The following is an 18,073-nucleotide window of genomic DNA, read 5'->3' as shown; positions in this document are numbered from 1 at the left end:
GCGGCGTAAAATTTATTTTCTGAGAATTCTTTTTAACGTTGAAACACTATGAAAACTCATACATACATTGAGTATTATTGATCGCCATTTTATTGCTAGTTTATTACCAACACCTGCAACAATAATTGCTGCAATAAACTTTGCCCTCGCATTTATGACTATCATCAATACATCTGATATTATTTTAATTATTACACCTTTCTTCTTTATCTCGTTATTTAAGAGATGCTTTTTTACTTTTTTAAATAAAATAGTATTGTTTTTCTGTAAACGGAACTTTTATGATAGTATGAGGATATTAATCTCAAAACTGTTATCTTCTGCATAGATTATAAATTTGTTATGAATTTGGTGTCGTTAGCGTGTAAGGAAAGTTACTGACAACTCCGTAGAGGTCAAAGGATATACACAACTTCAACAAGATTTCCTTCCTTAAACTAATTCATTTTCTTCTAAAGACCATCCTTGACGAAGATTTAAACATCACATTCTTGAATCTACGAAATAAACATCATATTTCCCAAATTTAGAACAACACCAAAATTTATTCAAAATCAGGTTGCTCTCAAATATAAAATCTTTGCCATAACTCGTAGCAATTAAACGCATACAAGTTTAAGCGTTCACAAAACAGCATTCGGAATATTCATCGCGGCGCATTATTCAACCTGCAGCCTGCATAACACCTAAAATATTCAGAGCATCATATTCTGTTGATTCACGTTTACTATGAGTTCGTTTGATTTAGGTGCTGGTGCTTTTACTGCACAAGTTAAAGTTGTAAATGTATTTTATATTAACATACATACATACATACATAAACTCACGCCTCTTTCCCGGAGGGGTAGGCAGAGACTACCTCTTTCCACTTGCCACGATCCCTGCATACTTCCTTTGCTTCATCCACATTCATAACTCTCTTCATGCAAGCTCGGCGGTTTCGGGCACTTTTGACCTGACCCTTCACCAGGACGTCCTTAATTTGATCAAGATATGTTCGTCTAGGTCTTCCCACCCCGACCTTTCCCTCCACACTCTCCTTGTATATCTGCTTAGTCAACCTGTTTTCATTCATCCTCTCCACATGACCGAACCATCTCAACATACCCTTTTCTATTCCTGTAACTACATCTTCTTTCACATCACAACATTCCCTTATCACGCTGTTCCTTATCCGGTCACTCAATTTCACACCCAACATACTCCTTAACGCTCTCATTTCCACTGCATTTATTCTGCTTTCGTGCTTCTTTTGCCATACCCAACTTTCACTCCCATACATTAATGTCGGGACCAACACGCCCCTGTGCACAGCCAGTCGAGCCTTTTTGGATAGTTTCTGACTGCTCATAAAGGCATGCAAAGCTCCATTCACCATGTTCCCCGCGTTCACTCTCCTTTCAATATCACTATCACACTTGCCATCTGATGTAAACTTTGATCCTAGATATACAAACTCTTTCACTTGCTCAACTTTTTCTCCTCCAATCAAAATATTACATGCTGTCATTTCTTTCTCCATTTCAAAAACCAGTGTTTTAGTTTTACTTACGTTCACTTTCATTCCTTTCTCTTTTAAAGCTTCATGCATACAGTTTACCATCTCCTGTAACTCCTCCGCTGATGACGCCAGTATAACCTGATCGTCGGCATAGAGCAGACATTTGACGAGTAATTCATTCATCCTTAATCCACTTTCAGACTCTTTCAAATCTGTCAAACAACTATCCATAAATAGGTTGAACAGCCACGGTGACGCAACACATCCCTGCCTAACACCTTTCTTAATTTTAAACCACTCAGTGTGCGCTCCGTTTATCCTGACACAAGCACTCGAATCCTCATATAAGGATTTCAGTGCTCGTATCAAGAGACTGCTCACCCCATGCATAGAAAGTGCTGACCACAATTCATTCCTCTCAACTCTGTCATAGGCCTTTTCCAAATCCACGAATGTGCAATAGACTTTTTGAGTCTTGGCCAAAAACTTTTCGGCTATGCACCGCAAAGAAAAGACCTGATCAGTACATCCCATTCCCTTTCGAAATCCCGCTTGAGCATCCCATATTTTGTCATCAGTTTCATTCCTGACTCTATTAATCAATACCTTAGCATACAATTTGCCGACGACGCTAAGCAGGCTTATACCACGATAATTTTTGCAGTCCAGTTGTGACCGTGTGTTGTTCCTTTGTAAAGTGGCACAATAACAGCCTTACACCAATCTTTTGGTACTCGGCCGCTTCTCCAACACAAATTGAAAAGGCAGTACAACTGTCTAGCTACGACGCCTTTTCCTGCTTTAAGCATCTCGACCGACACTCTATCATACCCGGCAGCCTTACCCGCTTTCATACTCTTAAGTGCTTCCACAATTTCAAACATTTCAATTTCGCCTTCCATCTCATTCTCTTTTTCTTCGCTATAGCAGAACTCTTTCTTATTTTCTTCCTTTTTTTCAAATAAACTCTCAAAATAGTCCTTCCATATCTTTAGCACACATTCTTCTCCTTTCACAACGCTACCATCCTGGCATCTGATCCTAGTCAGCTCTCTGGTTATAGTTTTTCCTCGGGCTGACCTTACGGATTTCCAGAATACTTTCAGATTTGACTGAAAGTCTTCTGATAGCCTTTTATCAAAATCCTCTTTATACTCTTCTTTCTTTCTAATCACAGCTTTCTTAACCAAATCTTTCATTTTTTTATATTCCTTACGTGCTTCATTCACATCCTCATCTATAACCTCTTGCATTTTTTTTCTTAAGTTAGCTTTTGCTGCTAACAAATCCAGCCATGCTTTCTTCTTTAATCGCACAAGTTCTTGCACATCTTTACTCATCCACGCATTTTTGTGATTTTTCCCTTTCCTTCTTCTACTTACACCACACACTTCAACAGCTACTTTCACAATTCTTTCTTTAAATTCCTTCCATCCATCTTCAATATTGCTCCTCTCATCTAAATCTTCAATTTCATCCTTCAGTCTATTAATATACTTCTTACCTACATCCATATCTTGCAAATTTTCTACTTTCACTCTTTCCAAAGCGCTGGTTTGCTCCCTTACCCTGTGCCGCCAGCGATTGAAGATACCCCTTATCCGGGATATCACCAGTAAATGGTCCGAGTCAATGCCAGCACCGCGATATGCACGGGTATCCAGCACTTTGTTCTTCAATCTTTCATCTACAATCACAAAGTCTATCATACTTTTTAAAATACCTTCCACTCTTGTATAGGTGTGGATCTCTTTATGTTGAAACATTGAGTTCGACACAAAAAGATCCCACTCTAGACAAATTTCTAATACACTTCTTCCATTATCATTCACCTTTTCGTCACCAAACGCACCAAGCACCTTTTCATATCCATCACGCTTTACACCCACCCATCCATTAAAATCACCTAACATAATAATCTTCTCATTTGGCTTGGTAACTTTCAATACTTCTCTTACACTATTCCAGAACTCCTCGTTTTCGCTTTTTGCTGATGTTGTACCCCTCGAACCCACATCCCACGGTGCATAAACACCTAAAACGAAGATCCGAGTGATTCCAACTTTCAGCCTAATCCATAGAAAACGAGGGCTGACACACTCATACTCATTCACACACTCAGCCATTCGTGCAGAAAGGATTAGACCGACCCCTTGACAGCCTCGGCTGGTACTGGAAATTCCAGACCAATACGCCGTGTAAGGGCCGTGCTGCGTCGCGTCGCATCCTTTCCGCTTCGTTTCATTCACGCACAACACATCCAACCGTCTTTCACCCATCATCTGACATACTTCCTCAATTTTATCCTTCATTCCTCCTCTTACATTCATCGTCGCAAAGCGGCTTTCAGCAGACCGCATACCGCTCCCGCCGGGAACGAGACGTGATGGGGTGCGGACACCATCGCCGCCATTTAGGTGCTCTTTCAAAAAATTTGCATCCATGCGATTGCCACGAGACATATTAACATTCTATCATTAATCCTAACAGCTGAACGTGGCCTGTCACTCTTTCAAGACTGCTGGCTCTGTCTACCCTGCGAGGGATAACACTGAATAAAAAAAATTAAGAAGGGGTAGGCAAAAACTCCAGCTTGCAATGATCTTTAAACTGTATCGCTTCGTCTTATTAATCAAATCATGCAATGACGTCAGTTTGGGGTACTCTTAACCTGTTTGTATAATAACTAACTTATAATAATGTAGTAAAAATAGAACAAATTAATATATATAATAAATATATTACTATACTGTCCCATGGTTTTCAAATAAGGAGATTGTCCTTAAATTTAACACACAAACATCATCTGCAAGCCTAATATAGGCTTATCTAAAATATTCAAAACATCATACTCTGTTGATTCACGACAACTATGAGCTTGTTTGATTTGGCTCCTGGCGGTAACAGGGTTATTGGAAGTTTCGAAATTTTCCAAGTAACATGCATTAACAGAAGTTTAGGCAGAGATTAGCTCTTTCCACTTCATATTTCTTTACATTTCTTTCGCTTGTGCATCAGTCATGCAAGCTTCTCGATTTAGGACAGTCCTAACTTATCTGTGTAAGTATAATTTTAATAAAACAAGCTTTTAGCCGCAGCTTCGCCCGCGCAAATTTAGCGCCGCTTACGCGTGCGAAATTAACGCCACTTTCAAAATAACACAAGTTTGCAAGTCCCACGGGATTTTGATAAAAATATTGAAGGAAAATTGTGGAGGGACATGCTCTTTGAAGGATCTCTTAAAATACAACGTAATTTGTTTTAGTACCTATGCTAAAGAGGCAAATATATATAAAAATATAGTTAGCTAGCGACCAATGGGTAACCCGCATTCATAGTAGACGCGCATAGCATGGACATTCAACAGACAAACGTTTGCAGTACAAACTAATTCTCTCAGTTTTAATTAAAATTACGTCTCGTGCATGAATGCTTGCCAAATGAGAAACTACCTGGAAACTGCTGACAAAGCTTAACTACAATTTGAGTTTAATTACCCAAAAGAAGGGTGTTATGATTGTGAAAGGCCAATCTACATTACCTATTTGCTTCTTTATGGCATCTTAATAAATGGACAGATTTTGATGAGTTCTTTTCTTTCTTTGTTGAAGTTCTTTCTTTTTCTCAATACCTTTATCGATTTTCGGTATACTAAGCCTTTAATTTAATTTTCACTAGTTGAATCTTTGAGCCATACAGATAAAGGTAACCTTCTAGTATCTTCGTAATTGTAATTGACTATGTTTGTTTGGCATGGAGACAAGATTATACGAATGTATGTATGTAAGCCTTTAACTTTAAAAATTTAAGTCCGCTAAAGACGGTATAATAAGTGATACCCATTGAAATATAAGTAAACAGAAATGCTACATATATAAATGAAGATTAGAAACTATATGAATGATTGTCGTCTAGTATCGTTATCAATTTTCCGAGCAGCTCAAAAACCATCTCATAAACCTCAGAATTGAGATGTAATATAAAAACGTTATGGTTTTTTTTTGTGAGTTTTAGTCTTTGGATATTAATTTGAACAATATGTTCAAATTAATATCCAAAGACTAAAACTTAGGCCATAACCGTAAACTAAGCGAACTAAATTTACACAGTTTCGATGATACAAACTTCTTTATACGGAAAATCAATGCCACGGATACTAAACTTATGGTTGTAAAACTAAAATTGAGCATAAAAAAGTACAGGTTATTGCCAATATGAACGACCGAAATAGTTTTCTCATACACTCATTTTAGATCTAAAGCCAAAGTACTAATAGTAAAATGTTTATGTTAAAAGCTGTGTACAGTGAGGAGCTTAGTTACCTGACCTTCAACTGGTCGGGAGCTATAAGTAAACTAGTAAGTAACACGAGTACTTACATAAAGTACTTTTAGGTATTGAAAACTTTCTTAGTAAATCCAAGGAAATCTAACCGCCTTGGAAAAAACTCACTTTAGGCTTCAGGAAGAAGGAATGATGGCCTTGATTTATTCCGTACCACTCATTAACTTCTTGTCATTAGTCCCAATTAAATCCTCACCTCTCAGGAGAGAAACTTGACCGTGATCCAGAAATTGAGTAACTCACATGTAAAATCACGAAGCGACTCCCTCTGCGTACCATTGTAGAGGAACACAACTCAATGATTCAATGTCATAATTAAAATCTGTCTGAATGTGCAGGTTTCCTCACGATGTTTTCCCTCATCGCAAGAATAGCGGTTAGCAATACAAAAGAAATTCGTGGTAAAAAATGTGATGAATCATTTAAATTATTTTTCTGCCAATACGTGACTTAAATAAAGTTCAAGGTCAATGTACAAAAAGTGTACAGAATTATGAACATTCCAATAGTAAAATACGTACAAGCACACATACACATACAAAGGAGTATTAATTCTGAATTTTACCTATATATTATACATGTAAAATTGAATTTGTTTATTTTTTTGCTGTCTTTCACGTCAAAGATACTCAACCAGTCTCAATAAAAATTATTTTATTTATTTATTTTATTTATTATTAAACTTCGATATTTTTACATTACATACATTTAACTGCTACAGTGTAACAAAAACCTTAATATGTTGGTTTGAACGAACACTGGCAACGTACTTAGAATAAGTACTTAGTGTGTGTGTAGTACGGATATGGACATAATTACTTTTCAGCAGATCTGCAGGCGAAAGCTAGTATTTCCAACGATTCATTTAGTCACAAGTTATTTGTCTAAATACTCGTTATTTTATACTGCCTTACTCAGCGTACCGAACATATGCTTACCCGCCATTTGCCGCCTCCATTTTTAGGCCATTTCTCAATGTCTTTATCGACGTTTTTACAAATTGTGCGTTAAATTACCTGATAGCACGGATTTCAATACTTATTATCTCATGTTTCAAAATGACTTCACATGTAATTTACTTACATTATTAGAGCGTTTTTATTTTCCAGTAGGTTAACATTGGAATGAATACGCGAGTGATTCGAGGACTTAAAATAAAGGTACTTCATATCTTTCCCATAAAGAACAGCCGTGTGATTCCCGGCACCAATACAAAAAAGAATAGCACCACTCCATTTCTTTCCCATGGATGTCGTAAAAGGCGACTAAGGGATAGGCTTACAAACTTGGGATTCTTTTTTAGGCGATGGGCTAGCAACCTGTTACTATTTGAATCTCAATTCTATCATTAAGCCAAATAGCTGAACGTGGTCATTCAGTCTTTTCAAGACTGTTGGCTTTGTCTACCCCGCAAGGGACATAGACGTGACCATATGTATGTATGTATGTATGTAAGAACTTAAGAAAAGGACACTTTTGTCTAGTCAACAATCACTATCCATTATATCCTTCTTCCTTGGCGTTAACCCCGGTTATAACCTCACCTCTCCTGGTTAGGGAGCCTGGGGTCCATGTCCAAATTGCCATAATTCTGGTCACACGGAGCGGCTCCCGTCTGACCTTCGCAAGAGAACTAACCATTATTGAATCCATATTAGAATATGCTTATTACCCTAGTCGCCGTTTAAGACATCCATGGAAAAGTGATGGAGACCCCTCCATTTTCTTTAGTGACTGCAAACATGCAATAATGATTCCAGCCTTTCAGAAACCAAGCAGTCTGAGATATTTAAAATACAATTATAATCCCAAATCAATTTAAATTTGTATCTACCTTCAAGCTTATGAAAGGAATCTGCGTAAAAAATCATATTACTCTTCGACGCTTTGGTAATATGATTTTTTACGCGTCCCTAAATTAATAAATCATATCGACCAATTTAAATAACACCAGGATGAAGGATGTACGTATCGCTCTTATTAAAACGCGCATCTGGCGTGTTCACATATACAGGCTTATGTATGTCACTCTTATGGATAAACGTTGATCGATCATGTCGTCTGTTCGTTTTATGGCTCATTTCTGGCATGTCTTTGTTTATAAATTTATGTTTTTGAAACAAAATTAGTTCATGTTACTTCTTAACAAGTGACAGAAGAAATGTACGTGCCATATCTTTCTACGTAAATTAATCGGTGCGCAATTTAGTCTAGCTAGTTAGGTAAGTCCTAACCTTATCCCGCGGCGCACATGAATAGAGTTAACTAGAGTTAAACGAAGGATCCCATTAAATTACACTTTTAAGACACATGAAAAACTTACATGTCAAATTTCAAATCGCGACCTCGTTTTGCTTGCTTTGATATGTCAGTCCGCATCCTTTTCTACATGTTTTGATTTTGCTAGGTCAAATATATAAACCAACTTCTTTCGGTCAATTCCCATGGAGGCGGGAAATCAGGAATATTGGTTAAAACGGACGGGACTGCAAGCAGAAGCTAGTTTTTGTTCATCCCTAATACCAAATTCATAAAATTTTCTGCTCCTACAATATTAAATTGACAAGTTCAATCTCTCCGATCCTATCTCAAACCCATTCTTCATTCCCGATAAACTGATAACTTATGTAAAATTCCCAGGAGTTATGTACCTGACACTCAGTCATTGTTCTTCCTTGATTGATGGTCTTTTCGGCCGGGAAATAGATTTTTTGCCCCTTTTTGGGTGCCAGTTTTATCGCGCCATTTCTTATATTTTTGCGGCGAAAGGGTCACGTCAGGATTTTACTTAGTGACCCGAAACTAAACAAGGAGCAGGATTGTGGAGCAGATGAAAATTCATTTTATTGGAGATTTCTTTTTTGTAGCATTACCTAGTTGTATCACATGTGTTTTAAGACCTTTCAATTGATAAATTTCGGCTAAACTATAGTAATTTGAATTCAAATTCCGATTTCTTTTGGATAATTCTATGGACCATTATTGAACAGTGAGTTTTTTGAAGTGGAAATCCTCCGTGAGAACGAATTTGTTTTTAGCTATACGTCGAGCTGTTTCAAAGATATGAGCTCAAAAGTTTTTAAGAGCTGTACCTACAACGCTTGAAAGTTATAAAGTGTAAATTTGTCTTCAAAATAACCTTGTTTAAAGTTTAACAGACAGGAAAACTTTATATCACAAAGAAAAATACAGGAAATTGATTCAACATAATTTATTTATTCCTATTAACAATAACTTACAAAACAAGGCCACCTCTGCCAAGACCTCTGAGGCCACCAAGATTGCTGACACCAGCGAGACCTCCTAAACCTCCAAGACCAAGACCAGATCCCACATTCTCACTTACAATTCCTATGCTCCCATCGCCACAACCGCAAGAAGCTGCTCCAGAACCAGCCGTGGCAAGACCTCCTTCGAAAGCGACTGCACTTAGGAATGGCAATTCACCACTGACCAATAAAGCTCCTTCAATTACATTATCTGAAAGAACAGTCAGACCACTAGGCGCAATGGGACTGTAAGAAGTTACAGGGAGAACGCCTCCACCAGATATAGAAGCGACGTTGATGTAGTTAGGATTTGCAACAGTGTTAAGTACTGCACCGCTGTTTACAGCTCCAAGGGCGAGTCCACTTGAAGCAAGTCCACTGGAAGCCAGTCCGAGGTTGTTGATATTATTGGCACCACTGTTCACCACGACATTGTTTTCTACAACAGAATTGCCGGTGACTGTAGGCATTGGAGAAGAAAGCAGGGTGGTATATCCAAGTTGACCGAAGACGCACTGAAAGTAAATATGATAATTAGAGTGAGTATTATATTTTGCCTGAAACTCCTCACGTATGGAAATTCAAATAGAGGTTTTATTTGTCAAAACTCAAATTATTTACTTCCTCCTAAACTCATGTACAAAAAAATTTACTGCTATGGCTTCAAGTTCCACAGAGTCTTAATTTTTTTTAATTAAATTTTTTATTTTTATTATGACATAATGAATTTTTTATGAATAAAACTGTTGTCGTTCTTTACCTGAGCTAGAAGTGCCTGGGCGCAGACAAACAAGAGAGCTTTGAATGCCATTGTTACAAACGATTATTTGTTGATACAAATATATCAATTGTTAGAGTAGTAATGAAATTATGATTGATCGTCATATCCCATTATGCTTTTAAAGTAAAATTTATCAATTATTTCCCAATTTATCGGCAAATAGATATGATCAAAATGTTTTTACATAACAATGGGAAATGAATTATAAGTTTTAATTGTATACTGATAATATTATGTTATCGTATTACATTACATCATATGCTTAACAATTATTAAATCTTAGCTTGGCCTTAAGTTCTTTGAAATACCTACGCCGAAATTTCACCTTACTTAAGCATGTTTAATTGATATCGGCAAAGAAAATTTTGGGAAACCGCCGAACTTGCATGTAGAGTGTTATGAATGTGGATGAAGCGAAGGTTGTATGCAGAGATCGTTGCAAGTGAAAAGAGCAGAGAGTAGGCAGAGACCACAGTCTCTGTCAGAAATAGTTTACTGTTCATGATCAAATTTTACGTCGAATCTCAGGGGTTTCCCGGGAATAAATACGCTAGGATGATGTTAATTAAACATACTTTATCTTCTTTGTATTTCGATTTAATTTTCAATTTATTAAAAGTGAGATTATATTATTTATTATAGCGAACTGTATTATTGTACACGAGTGTCAATAAGATTTAGGACATGACATTTAGGACTTTCTGGTAAATGGACAGGTCAAGAAATCATAAACTGACAAACTTTTATGAAAAAATGATGAGTATAGATAAATCAAAAGAAGTATGTAGGGACTGTGGCAATTGTCGAAGAAGGCAAATTGACAATAACCCAAAATTACATAACTATTCTGTTAAACGTTTTCATCATTGACGTATGTTAATCATAAAGATAATTATTTTTACACATCTATTAAATAATTCTTACAACGCAAGGTGATAAAGAATATCGCAATATAATATAGGTACGTATAAAAACGCCGACCTACTTCTCAGAAAGCATACCAAGTCAAACAGTCTAAGAACAATGTCTTCTTTCACCTTCCTTTTGTTGTGCATCCAGGCTTGTCTCATCCAGGTATGCTTTATTTCTGCTTTTCACCTCTGTTTAATTTTTGACCCACTTGAAAAAGGTGAATGTTCTAAATTTGTCAAAACATACTTAATCTTGGTGTCACTTTTTGGCTTCAATTAATACATATGGTAACCACCCCTAACGCACTGTGGTAAATCATTGCCATTATAAAGGGTGATTAATTTAAACAGCGTATAAAAATGTCATAGTTGGATGGTATCAGGCAACTCCTTTAAATCATTTTATAATATATACACCGATTAACAAACAGAATTCTATAATTAAGCCAAACAGCTGAACGTGGCCTATTAGTCTTTTCGAAACTGTTGGCTCTGTCTACCCCGTTAGGGATATAGACGTAATTATATGTATGTATGCATACGGTCTTCTCAAAAAGGACGTTGAATCGAAAATGTTTTTGTAATAAAAAAGACAACTTTATAATCTACATACTTGATTAGTTCCAATTTCTTTTTTGCAGCAAGCATTCAGCCAAGTATATGGTCTCGGTGGCTATGGGCCTTCGTACGGTGCAGTTGGTGTTGGGGAAGTGGACGTGTCTGCTCTTAATGTTGAGTCCTTCGGCCTCGGTGCCGGCTATGGCGGCCTGAACAACATTGGTGGGTTGGGCCTTGGCGCGGCGGGACTTAATAACGTAGCTCTTGGAGGCTACGGCCTTGGCGGTGTTGGACTTGGAAATGTTGGCCTTAACGGTGTAGGACTCGGTGGTGTTGGCCTCAACGGTGTTGGGCTCGGCGGTGTTGGCCTCGGCGGTGTTGGAATCGGCGGTGTTGGACTGGGAGGTCTATCGTTAGCTGGATACGGTGGTGTAGGTAATGGTGCTTTGGGAGTGAACGGAGAACTACCAGTGAGTGGTACCACAGCCGTCGCTGGGGCAGTACCAGTGTTGGGAGCTGTGCAGTTCAGTGGTAGTGTACCAGCCATCGGTTCCGTGTCCATTTCTGGTAACTGCGGTTGCGGTGGTACCCCTTATGGAACCTATTAATTTGTTGATTAGTGGATTAAAGTTGTTTGTGTAAATTATTTTGTCGTTTTGTTTATAGTAATCCTAACAAAATTATATTTTAGTTAAGAATTTATAGTAAATTCAAGTTTGTAGGTATGTGTGTATGTTTATCCGCGATTATCTCGCGTTTCGATGAACCGATTTTGATGGTGTTGTTCAGAAAAGTGTTTGTTATACTTAGGAAAAGATTTTAGAAAGTTAACCGACTTCCAAATGGAGAATTTCGATTGGAGACCGTTCTCTTTTTACAAAAGTTATATATAGATGTGGTTTTATGTATATATGCGTTTATAATAAATTACTATGAACAAATTCTTAGACAAGATCCAGTACTGTAAAAAATTATTTATGGTAGTCGTATGACAGGAATGCCATCGTACCCCATAGCCTTGGTAATTGGATCGAAAAATGATACACTGATCTTCTAGAGAGTACGGATTTAGACGCCCGATATTGAAAGACATTATTCTTTGTTAACTCTAAGAATGTAGGTCAATCGGGTTATATTAAGGTTACTGTACATCATTTTATTATAACATGACATTTTATTTGGTTTCATAATATATTGCAAAATGATTATTTTTATTTTATTTATTCATTCGTTCTGAAGTTTTCTTTAGATGTTAGTTGACACCAATAATGAATTATACTTCTCTGTTTCATCATTACTTTTAACTATTCAAACTATTGTATCGTTTTACAAAAGTCTTCATGACCGATGTGGGATTTCAACCATCTTTTCCTTACCTGACCTTTTACATAGCTAAGGTGCCATATAGGTACACCAATGACCTTTTATCACGTAAACTAGTTAGAAAGCTACCAGATGGATGCTCTTAAGTTGTGAGATAATCGTAAGAACCTGTTCATTTAAACAACTGAATACACATCCAGTTGTTTGAATGAACAGGTTCTTTCAGATGGTTACACAACCATCGTCTGAGGGGTGAGGTTTCACTATGAAGGTCGGACGGGAGTCGTTTCGTGTAAAAAACAGACAAACCAATTGTAGATCGTTGTTAGGCAGATCCGAACTCTCCAAAGAGGTCAGGATGCAACCGGGTCTAACATCAGAAGTATTTTACAAATTTCAAAGTCCTTTTTCTAAAGCATCAAGTGTTTTTTTAAAGGTTAGTTAGATTGCCATGGAAACAATACAGGATGTGTTTGGTGGTCACTAGTTAAAAATAAAATAATTCTTCTCCTTCTCTTCACTCAAATTAATGTGCGATCGCAATACGTGTTCTTAGGCAGAGAAAATTAATTAGATATTGGATTAAGTCGGTGGATTAAGCACAGTATGTTGAGCCACAAACCGAGACGTGGTTGCCAAAACGGGATTCCAATTTAAATTTCAAGTGTTCCGGATATATAAAATTTTGTATAAATCAACCATACACCTGAACATCTTATCTAAATAAAAAATCAGTTGAAGTGCAGACTGGTTACTAAAAAATTGGACTGCGGATAGACGGATAACTAAGGGATCTGCCTTTTCTTGCTGATGTATTATATCCCTACAAATGACTACGACGCTTTACTATTGAAATTGCTTGATTTCTAAGCACATAAAACAATACTGTAACCCTTTTTTTGTCAGTTAATTAATAGAGTTCTTCTCTAAAATCGTCGTTGAACTGACTACAAGACGCCCGAACCTTCAAAATTCCAAATTTCAAGTCATATGTAGATTAGTTTTCGCCCGCCTTCATGAAAAGTACCCTGTCTTTCTCCGTGGACACTAAATATATTTAAAAATCAGTTCAGTGATTCGGCATAAGAGTCGAACAAACAAACACACTTTCGCATTTGTAATATTGGTATGAATTCTAACTTAACGAAATTCTAAAAACAACAAACAACTGCCTCCACTCTTAGTCGCATCATTACACAGATGCATATTTAATGATAAATAATGATATTGTCCCTCACAGAATACATTACATAGACTGAATAATTCAGACTCATAAATCTGAGCTGTCCGAAATCTTTCTTGTAATGTCCGTTTGATATCAGAACATCTGCTACTTGATTTATAGAATTAATAAACAAAATGGAGTTTCTGAACTTTAATCTTCTTATTGGTAATAATCTTTTTTGAAGAATTATTTTATTATTCGGCACAAGTCTTTTATTAATAAAATTAAATTAAAATTTAAATTTGAAGAATTATGAAAACAAATGCTTGAGCGACGTTAAGCATAAAAGGTTTATAACCCCAAAAATTTAACGAATGAATATTAAAATACTCAGACAGAAGTGGATCTGTTAAATAAAATGTTTGATTATCTGAGTAATCCACTATCAAAATTCATGTACTGCCAAAAAGAAAATGTAATGTTAAGATCGAAACAACTGTTGTTTTATTTGTTTTTTCTAACCAAATTAACAATGCATAGGTAAGTCTTGCGAACGGATTAGCCCCATTCTTATTTGCGCAAAATAGTTTAAGAGATTCACCACTTGAAATAAGTAAAAAGAGGATAAAATAAAGCAATCAAAGGTTTAATCTACCGAATATAAGTATGAACTTGATCGTTCCCGTTAACATGAAGCGAAATAATTAGCTATGCTAAGCACCTACGGTTACGTAAGTGAAGGGTTAGACTAAGAAACAAAAAGCTAGGATTACATAACTTGGGGTTCTTTTTCTAGACAATGGGCTGGCAACATGTTACTATTTGAATCTCAATTCCATCATTAAGCCGAGCAGCTGAACGTGGCCCTTCTGTCTTTTTGCGACTAGTAGGATCTTTATATCCCGTAAGAAAAACACGTTATTGTATGTATATATTTTGGTTTAAAAACTACAGCGAACAGTTCGTTTAAAACGGTATATTAGCTCATGTATCGATCGACTTCAAACAATTGACTTCCGGACGGCGAGCCTAAAAGCTGGCGATCGCGTACTGTCAGCAAAAAAATTGATTTATTTTCGACATACATACATACATATGGTCACGTCCATATCCCATGCGGGGTAGACAGAGCCAACAGTCTTGAAGACTAAATGGCCACGTTCAGCTATTTGGCTTAATGATAGAATTGAGATTCAAATAGTGACAGGTTGCTAGCCCATTGCCAAAAAAAAGAATCCCAAGTTTATAAGCCTATCCCTTAGTCGCCTTTTACGACATCCATGGGAAAGAGACTGAGTGGTCCTATTCTTTTTTGTATTGGTGCCGGGAACCACACGGCACCTTATTTTCGACATGATACTTTAATCAAATTAGGGATGTCCTGGCGAAAGGTCCGGTCAAGATGAAAAGAGATTTTGTCGAATACCTGGAAAGTACCAAGGCAGTGAATATCAAAATTTACTTCACAGAATTATTTTTTAACACTGAACAATTAAATTCCATTAATTTGTAAGTCAAATGAAATATTTTAATCTTTCAATGTTTTATTGATTGTTTTTATTAAGATTTGAAAAATAAAAAACCAGCTGTTCAAGAATTAGTAACACTATGAATGTGTAAGTAACGACCTTCTTACACACAAGTTGCTAAATTTTACTAAAGTCACGTATGGCCTTATTGTGACGTCATTGTTGAGAAATTACTATTACAATACAGTCACATGCTAATTGTTAATAATAGAAACCTAGGTCATTAAAAACATACGATCATATGGTCACGTCTTCATACCCTAATGGAGTAGACAGAGCCCACGGTGCGCCCGTACTTGCCATTCTGATGGGGGCCTCAATATTTTAAGGTAACTGGTTTCATATTTATAGCTAAATTGCTTATTGTTATTAGTAACAAAATTCCATCTCTTTCACATGAATGTCGTAAAAGGCGACTAAGGAATAGGCCTACAAACTTGGGATTCTTGTTTAAGCGATGGGCTAGCAACCTGTCACTATTTGAATCTCAATTCTATCATTAAGCCAAATAGCTGGACGTGGCCATTCGGTCTTTTCAGGACTGTGGCTCTGTCTTCCCCGCAAGGGATATAGACGTGACCGTACCTATGTATGTAACAAAATTTTTTAACGAAAAATATGTAACACAAATAAGTACCGCCGTAATTACAGTAAACACACAAACGTAAACAATGGCGTACAAATAATATTTCTTGTCATGAAATAACAGGTTGTTTTGTTTAGTCAGCGCAAATAGTATCCGGAAATATTGATACAATTTTCACTGTGAAATCTATGTTATATGTAAAAATTAACTGATCGATTGACTGACTGGTATTTCAATAAAGAGCCCAAAACCATGGGTAGAATTTTGAAATATAACATGTAGGTTCCATAACGGTTCCTTCAAGAGAACGGAAAATTTAAATTTATTTTTTCGGGCAAGCTCACGCGGCGGTCGTCAGGACGTATTTCATTATTATTAATTAAAATGTACGGATAAAGAGATTATACTCAATCTTTTAGGCGTACAGAAAATGGGACTCTGTTACCTAATAGGATTAAAGGATAAATTTATTGTCTGAATGAATCATAATTATGGCTTTAAAACTTTTTATTTATTATCTTACCCAGTAATGTACTGTAGGAACAATAGTTATTATACCTTGCGTTTAAATTTTCTCGCAAGGTAAAAAGAATGTTGATGTTAATGTCCTCTGAGTCACGAGGTTCGATCCCCGGTTGGGGCATAATGAAGAAGTAAATTTTTCTTTAAGGCCTGACTCTTGAAATTTTATCATACAAACTGATTTTACTATACATTACTGACTATGTCATCTCATCCCATCCCAACTATATCCTAACCAAAAAATTTATTAATCCGAACGTATGTTTGTTAATTGCCGCTTTGCAATTAATTTTGCATACATAATAATAGAGGACTTGGAGATGGGCACAGGGTAATTAATATCTATTAATTTTTTATAAATATAAGAAATGTTAGTTTTGTATTAATATTGTAGGTATCCTTGAATCACCTTCATGTATAATTTAGTAGTTAACACTGCTAGTAGTATCCGAATAAATAAATAATAGTAACACTTGCACGATGGATAAGTATGTTGGACCATGAGGTTGTAAATTTAAAAATCAAAAAAAAAATTGTCACAACATTTTCATCAGATCGATAACTGTTTTGCTGTCGGTAACCCCTTTCCAGGGACAACTCGGTGACATCCCATTTCCCTTCGCAGCCATCTCTTAAAATCATTTCATGAGGTTGGGTTTGGGCAAACAGCTGGTACATTTAATATGAAGCGTATCTTCCTGAGGGTTCGCTATTTGCATTCAAAGCTTCATGACTGGTATAGATTTATTGTACCTGGATGACCGAGAGGATATCATTTCTTAACTGCTTCAAAACACAACAAAAAAACTACAAAACATCATAAAAACAAAAAAAAAAACTATATGTATTTTCCTAACTGCCTGGCAGCCGTTCAACCATCTTACGTAGGAAAATGATTTTCGGTGAAAATTTATAAGCCTTTATAATACAATTTTATCTTATTAAATTCATAGATCGTGCAGATCTGGTATTCCGTTTCTTCATGTGAGCTATGAACTTGTACCTTCTCGCACATTTTAATCGGACACCTTATTTGCATACAGGTACTTACAGCTGTTACAAAACAATTACAGTTGAACCTCTAATGTAAATCATCCTGGTTAAGTACGCCCCAGTTTCAAGTTTACAACTTATTTCGCTCTCATTAACAACAAAGTGGACGGTTAATTCTGTTAGTCTAATAATGCAAAGAGCACTTTATTTCGTTTCGAGTTTAACGCGAAACTAACGGGCAGTTTGTATTATTGTAATGTAACGTGAAATAACTTTTGTAAAAAGAGAACCGTTTTTGAAGTCGGTTAAATTCCTAGTATGAAAAATACTTTCCTGAAAACCGCATCAAAATCGGTTCAGCGTAACGCGAGATAATCGTGGACATACATACATACCTACACAGATGCATACTTACACACACACGCATACCTTTTTTTTATAAAAAAGGTGGTTGTATAAAGGAAGACACTGACTGGCGGATTAAAATTTGAAATTTAATATGGCGTTTTGGCCTTTTATGATCTAAGGTTGCATTAAAGAGGATTTCCCGAATTCTTTTGACTAAAGACTTTTTTTAAGACATTAACTTAA

The 18,073-nt window shown here is 36.3% G+C and overlaps 2 protein-coding genes across 2 annotated transcripts; one reads left to right on the top strand and one right to left on the bottom strand.

The window, feature by feature from the left end:
* Positions 1–9,080: 9,080 nt before the first annotated feature.
* On the bottom strand, positions 9,081–9,925 carry LOC106142791 (chorion class B protein M2410-like). The gene is made up of 2 exons (XM_013344696.2): positions 9,875–9,925; positions 9,081–9,629 (listed from the first exon to the last, which is right to left on the bottom strand). The coding sequence occupies exons 1-2, from the start codon at positions 9,923–9,925 to the stop codon at positions 9,081–9,083; spliced, it is 600 nt and encodes a 199-aa protein (XP_013200150.2).
* Positions 9,926–10,905: 980 nt separating this feature from the next.
* Positions 10,906–11,980, top strand: LOC106142792 (acanthoscurrin-2-like). Its single transcript, XM_013344697.2, has 2 exons — positions 10,906–10,969; positions 11,448–11,980. Exons 1-2 carry the CDS (start codon positions 10,919–10,921, stop codon positions 11,970–11,972), a joined length of 576 nt encoding a protein of 191 aa, XP_013200151.2. The 5' UTR covers positions 10,906–10,918; the 3' UTR covers positions 11,973–11,980.
* Positions 11,981–18,073: the final 6,093 nt, after the last annotated feature.

This window comes from Amyelois transitella, chromosome 9 (assembly GCF_032362555.1).
Source record: "Amyelois transitella isolate CPQ chromosome 9, ilAmyTran1.1, whole genome shotgun sequence".
Taxonomy (NCBI): Eukaryota; Metazoa; Arthropoda; class Insecta; order Lepidoptera; family Pyralidae; genus Amyelois; species Amyelois transitella.
This window is presented reverse-complemented; position numbering and strand designations above follow the sequence as displayed.

Bases quoted from the DNA above. Each gene is read 5' to 3' on its own strand.
- LOC106142791 (XM_013344696.2), bottom strand. From the start codon at position 9,925: ATGGCATTCAAAGCTCTCTTGTTTGTCTGCGCCCAGGCACTTCTAGCT. The intron at 9,630-9,874 runs GTAAAGAACGAC...ATTTACTTTCAG, and splicing joins CCCAGGCACTTCTAGCTCAG to TGCGTCTTCGGTCAACTTGG.
- LOC106142792 (XM_013344697.2), top strand. From the start codon at position 10,919: ATGTCTTCTTTCACCTTCCTTTTGTTGTGCATCCAGGCTTGTCTCATC. The intron at 10,970-11,447 runs GTATGCTTTATT...TCTTTTTTGCAG, and splicing joins TCCAGGCTTGTCTCATCCAG to CAAGCATTCAGCCAAGTATA.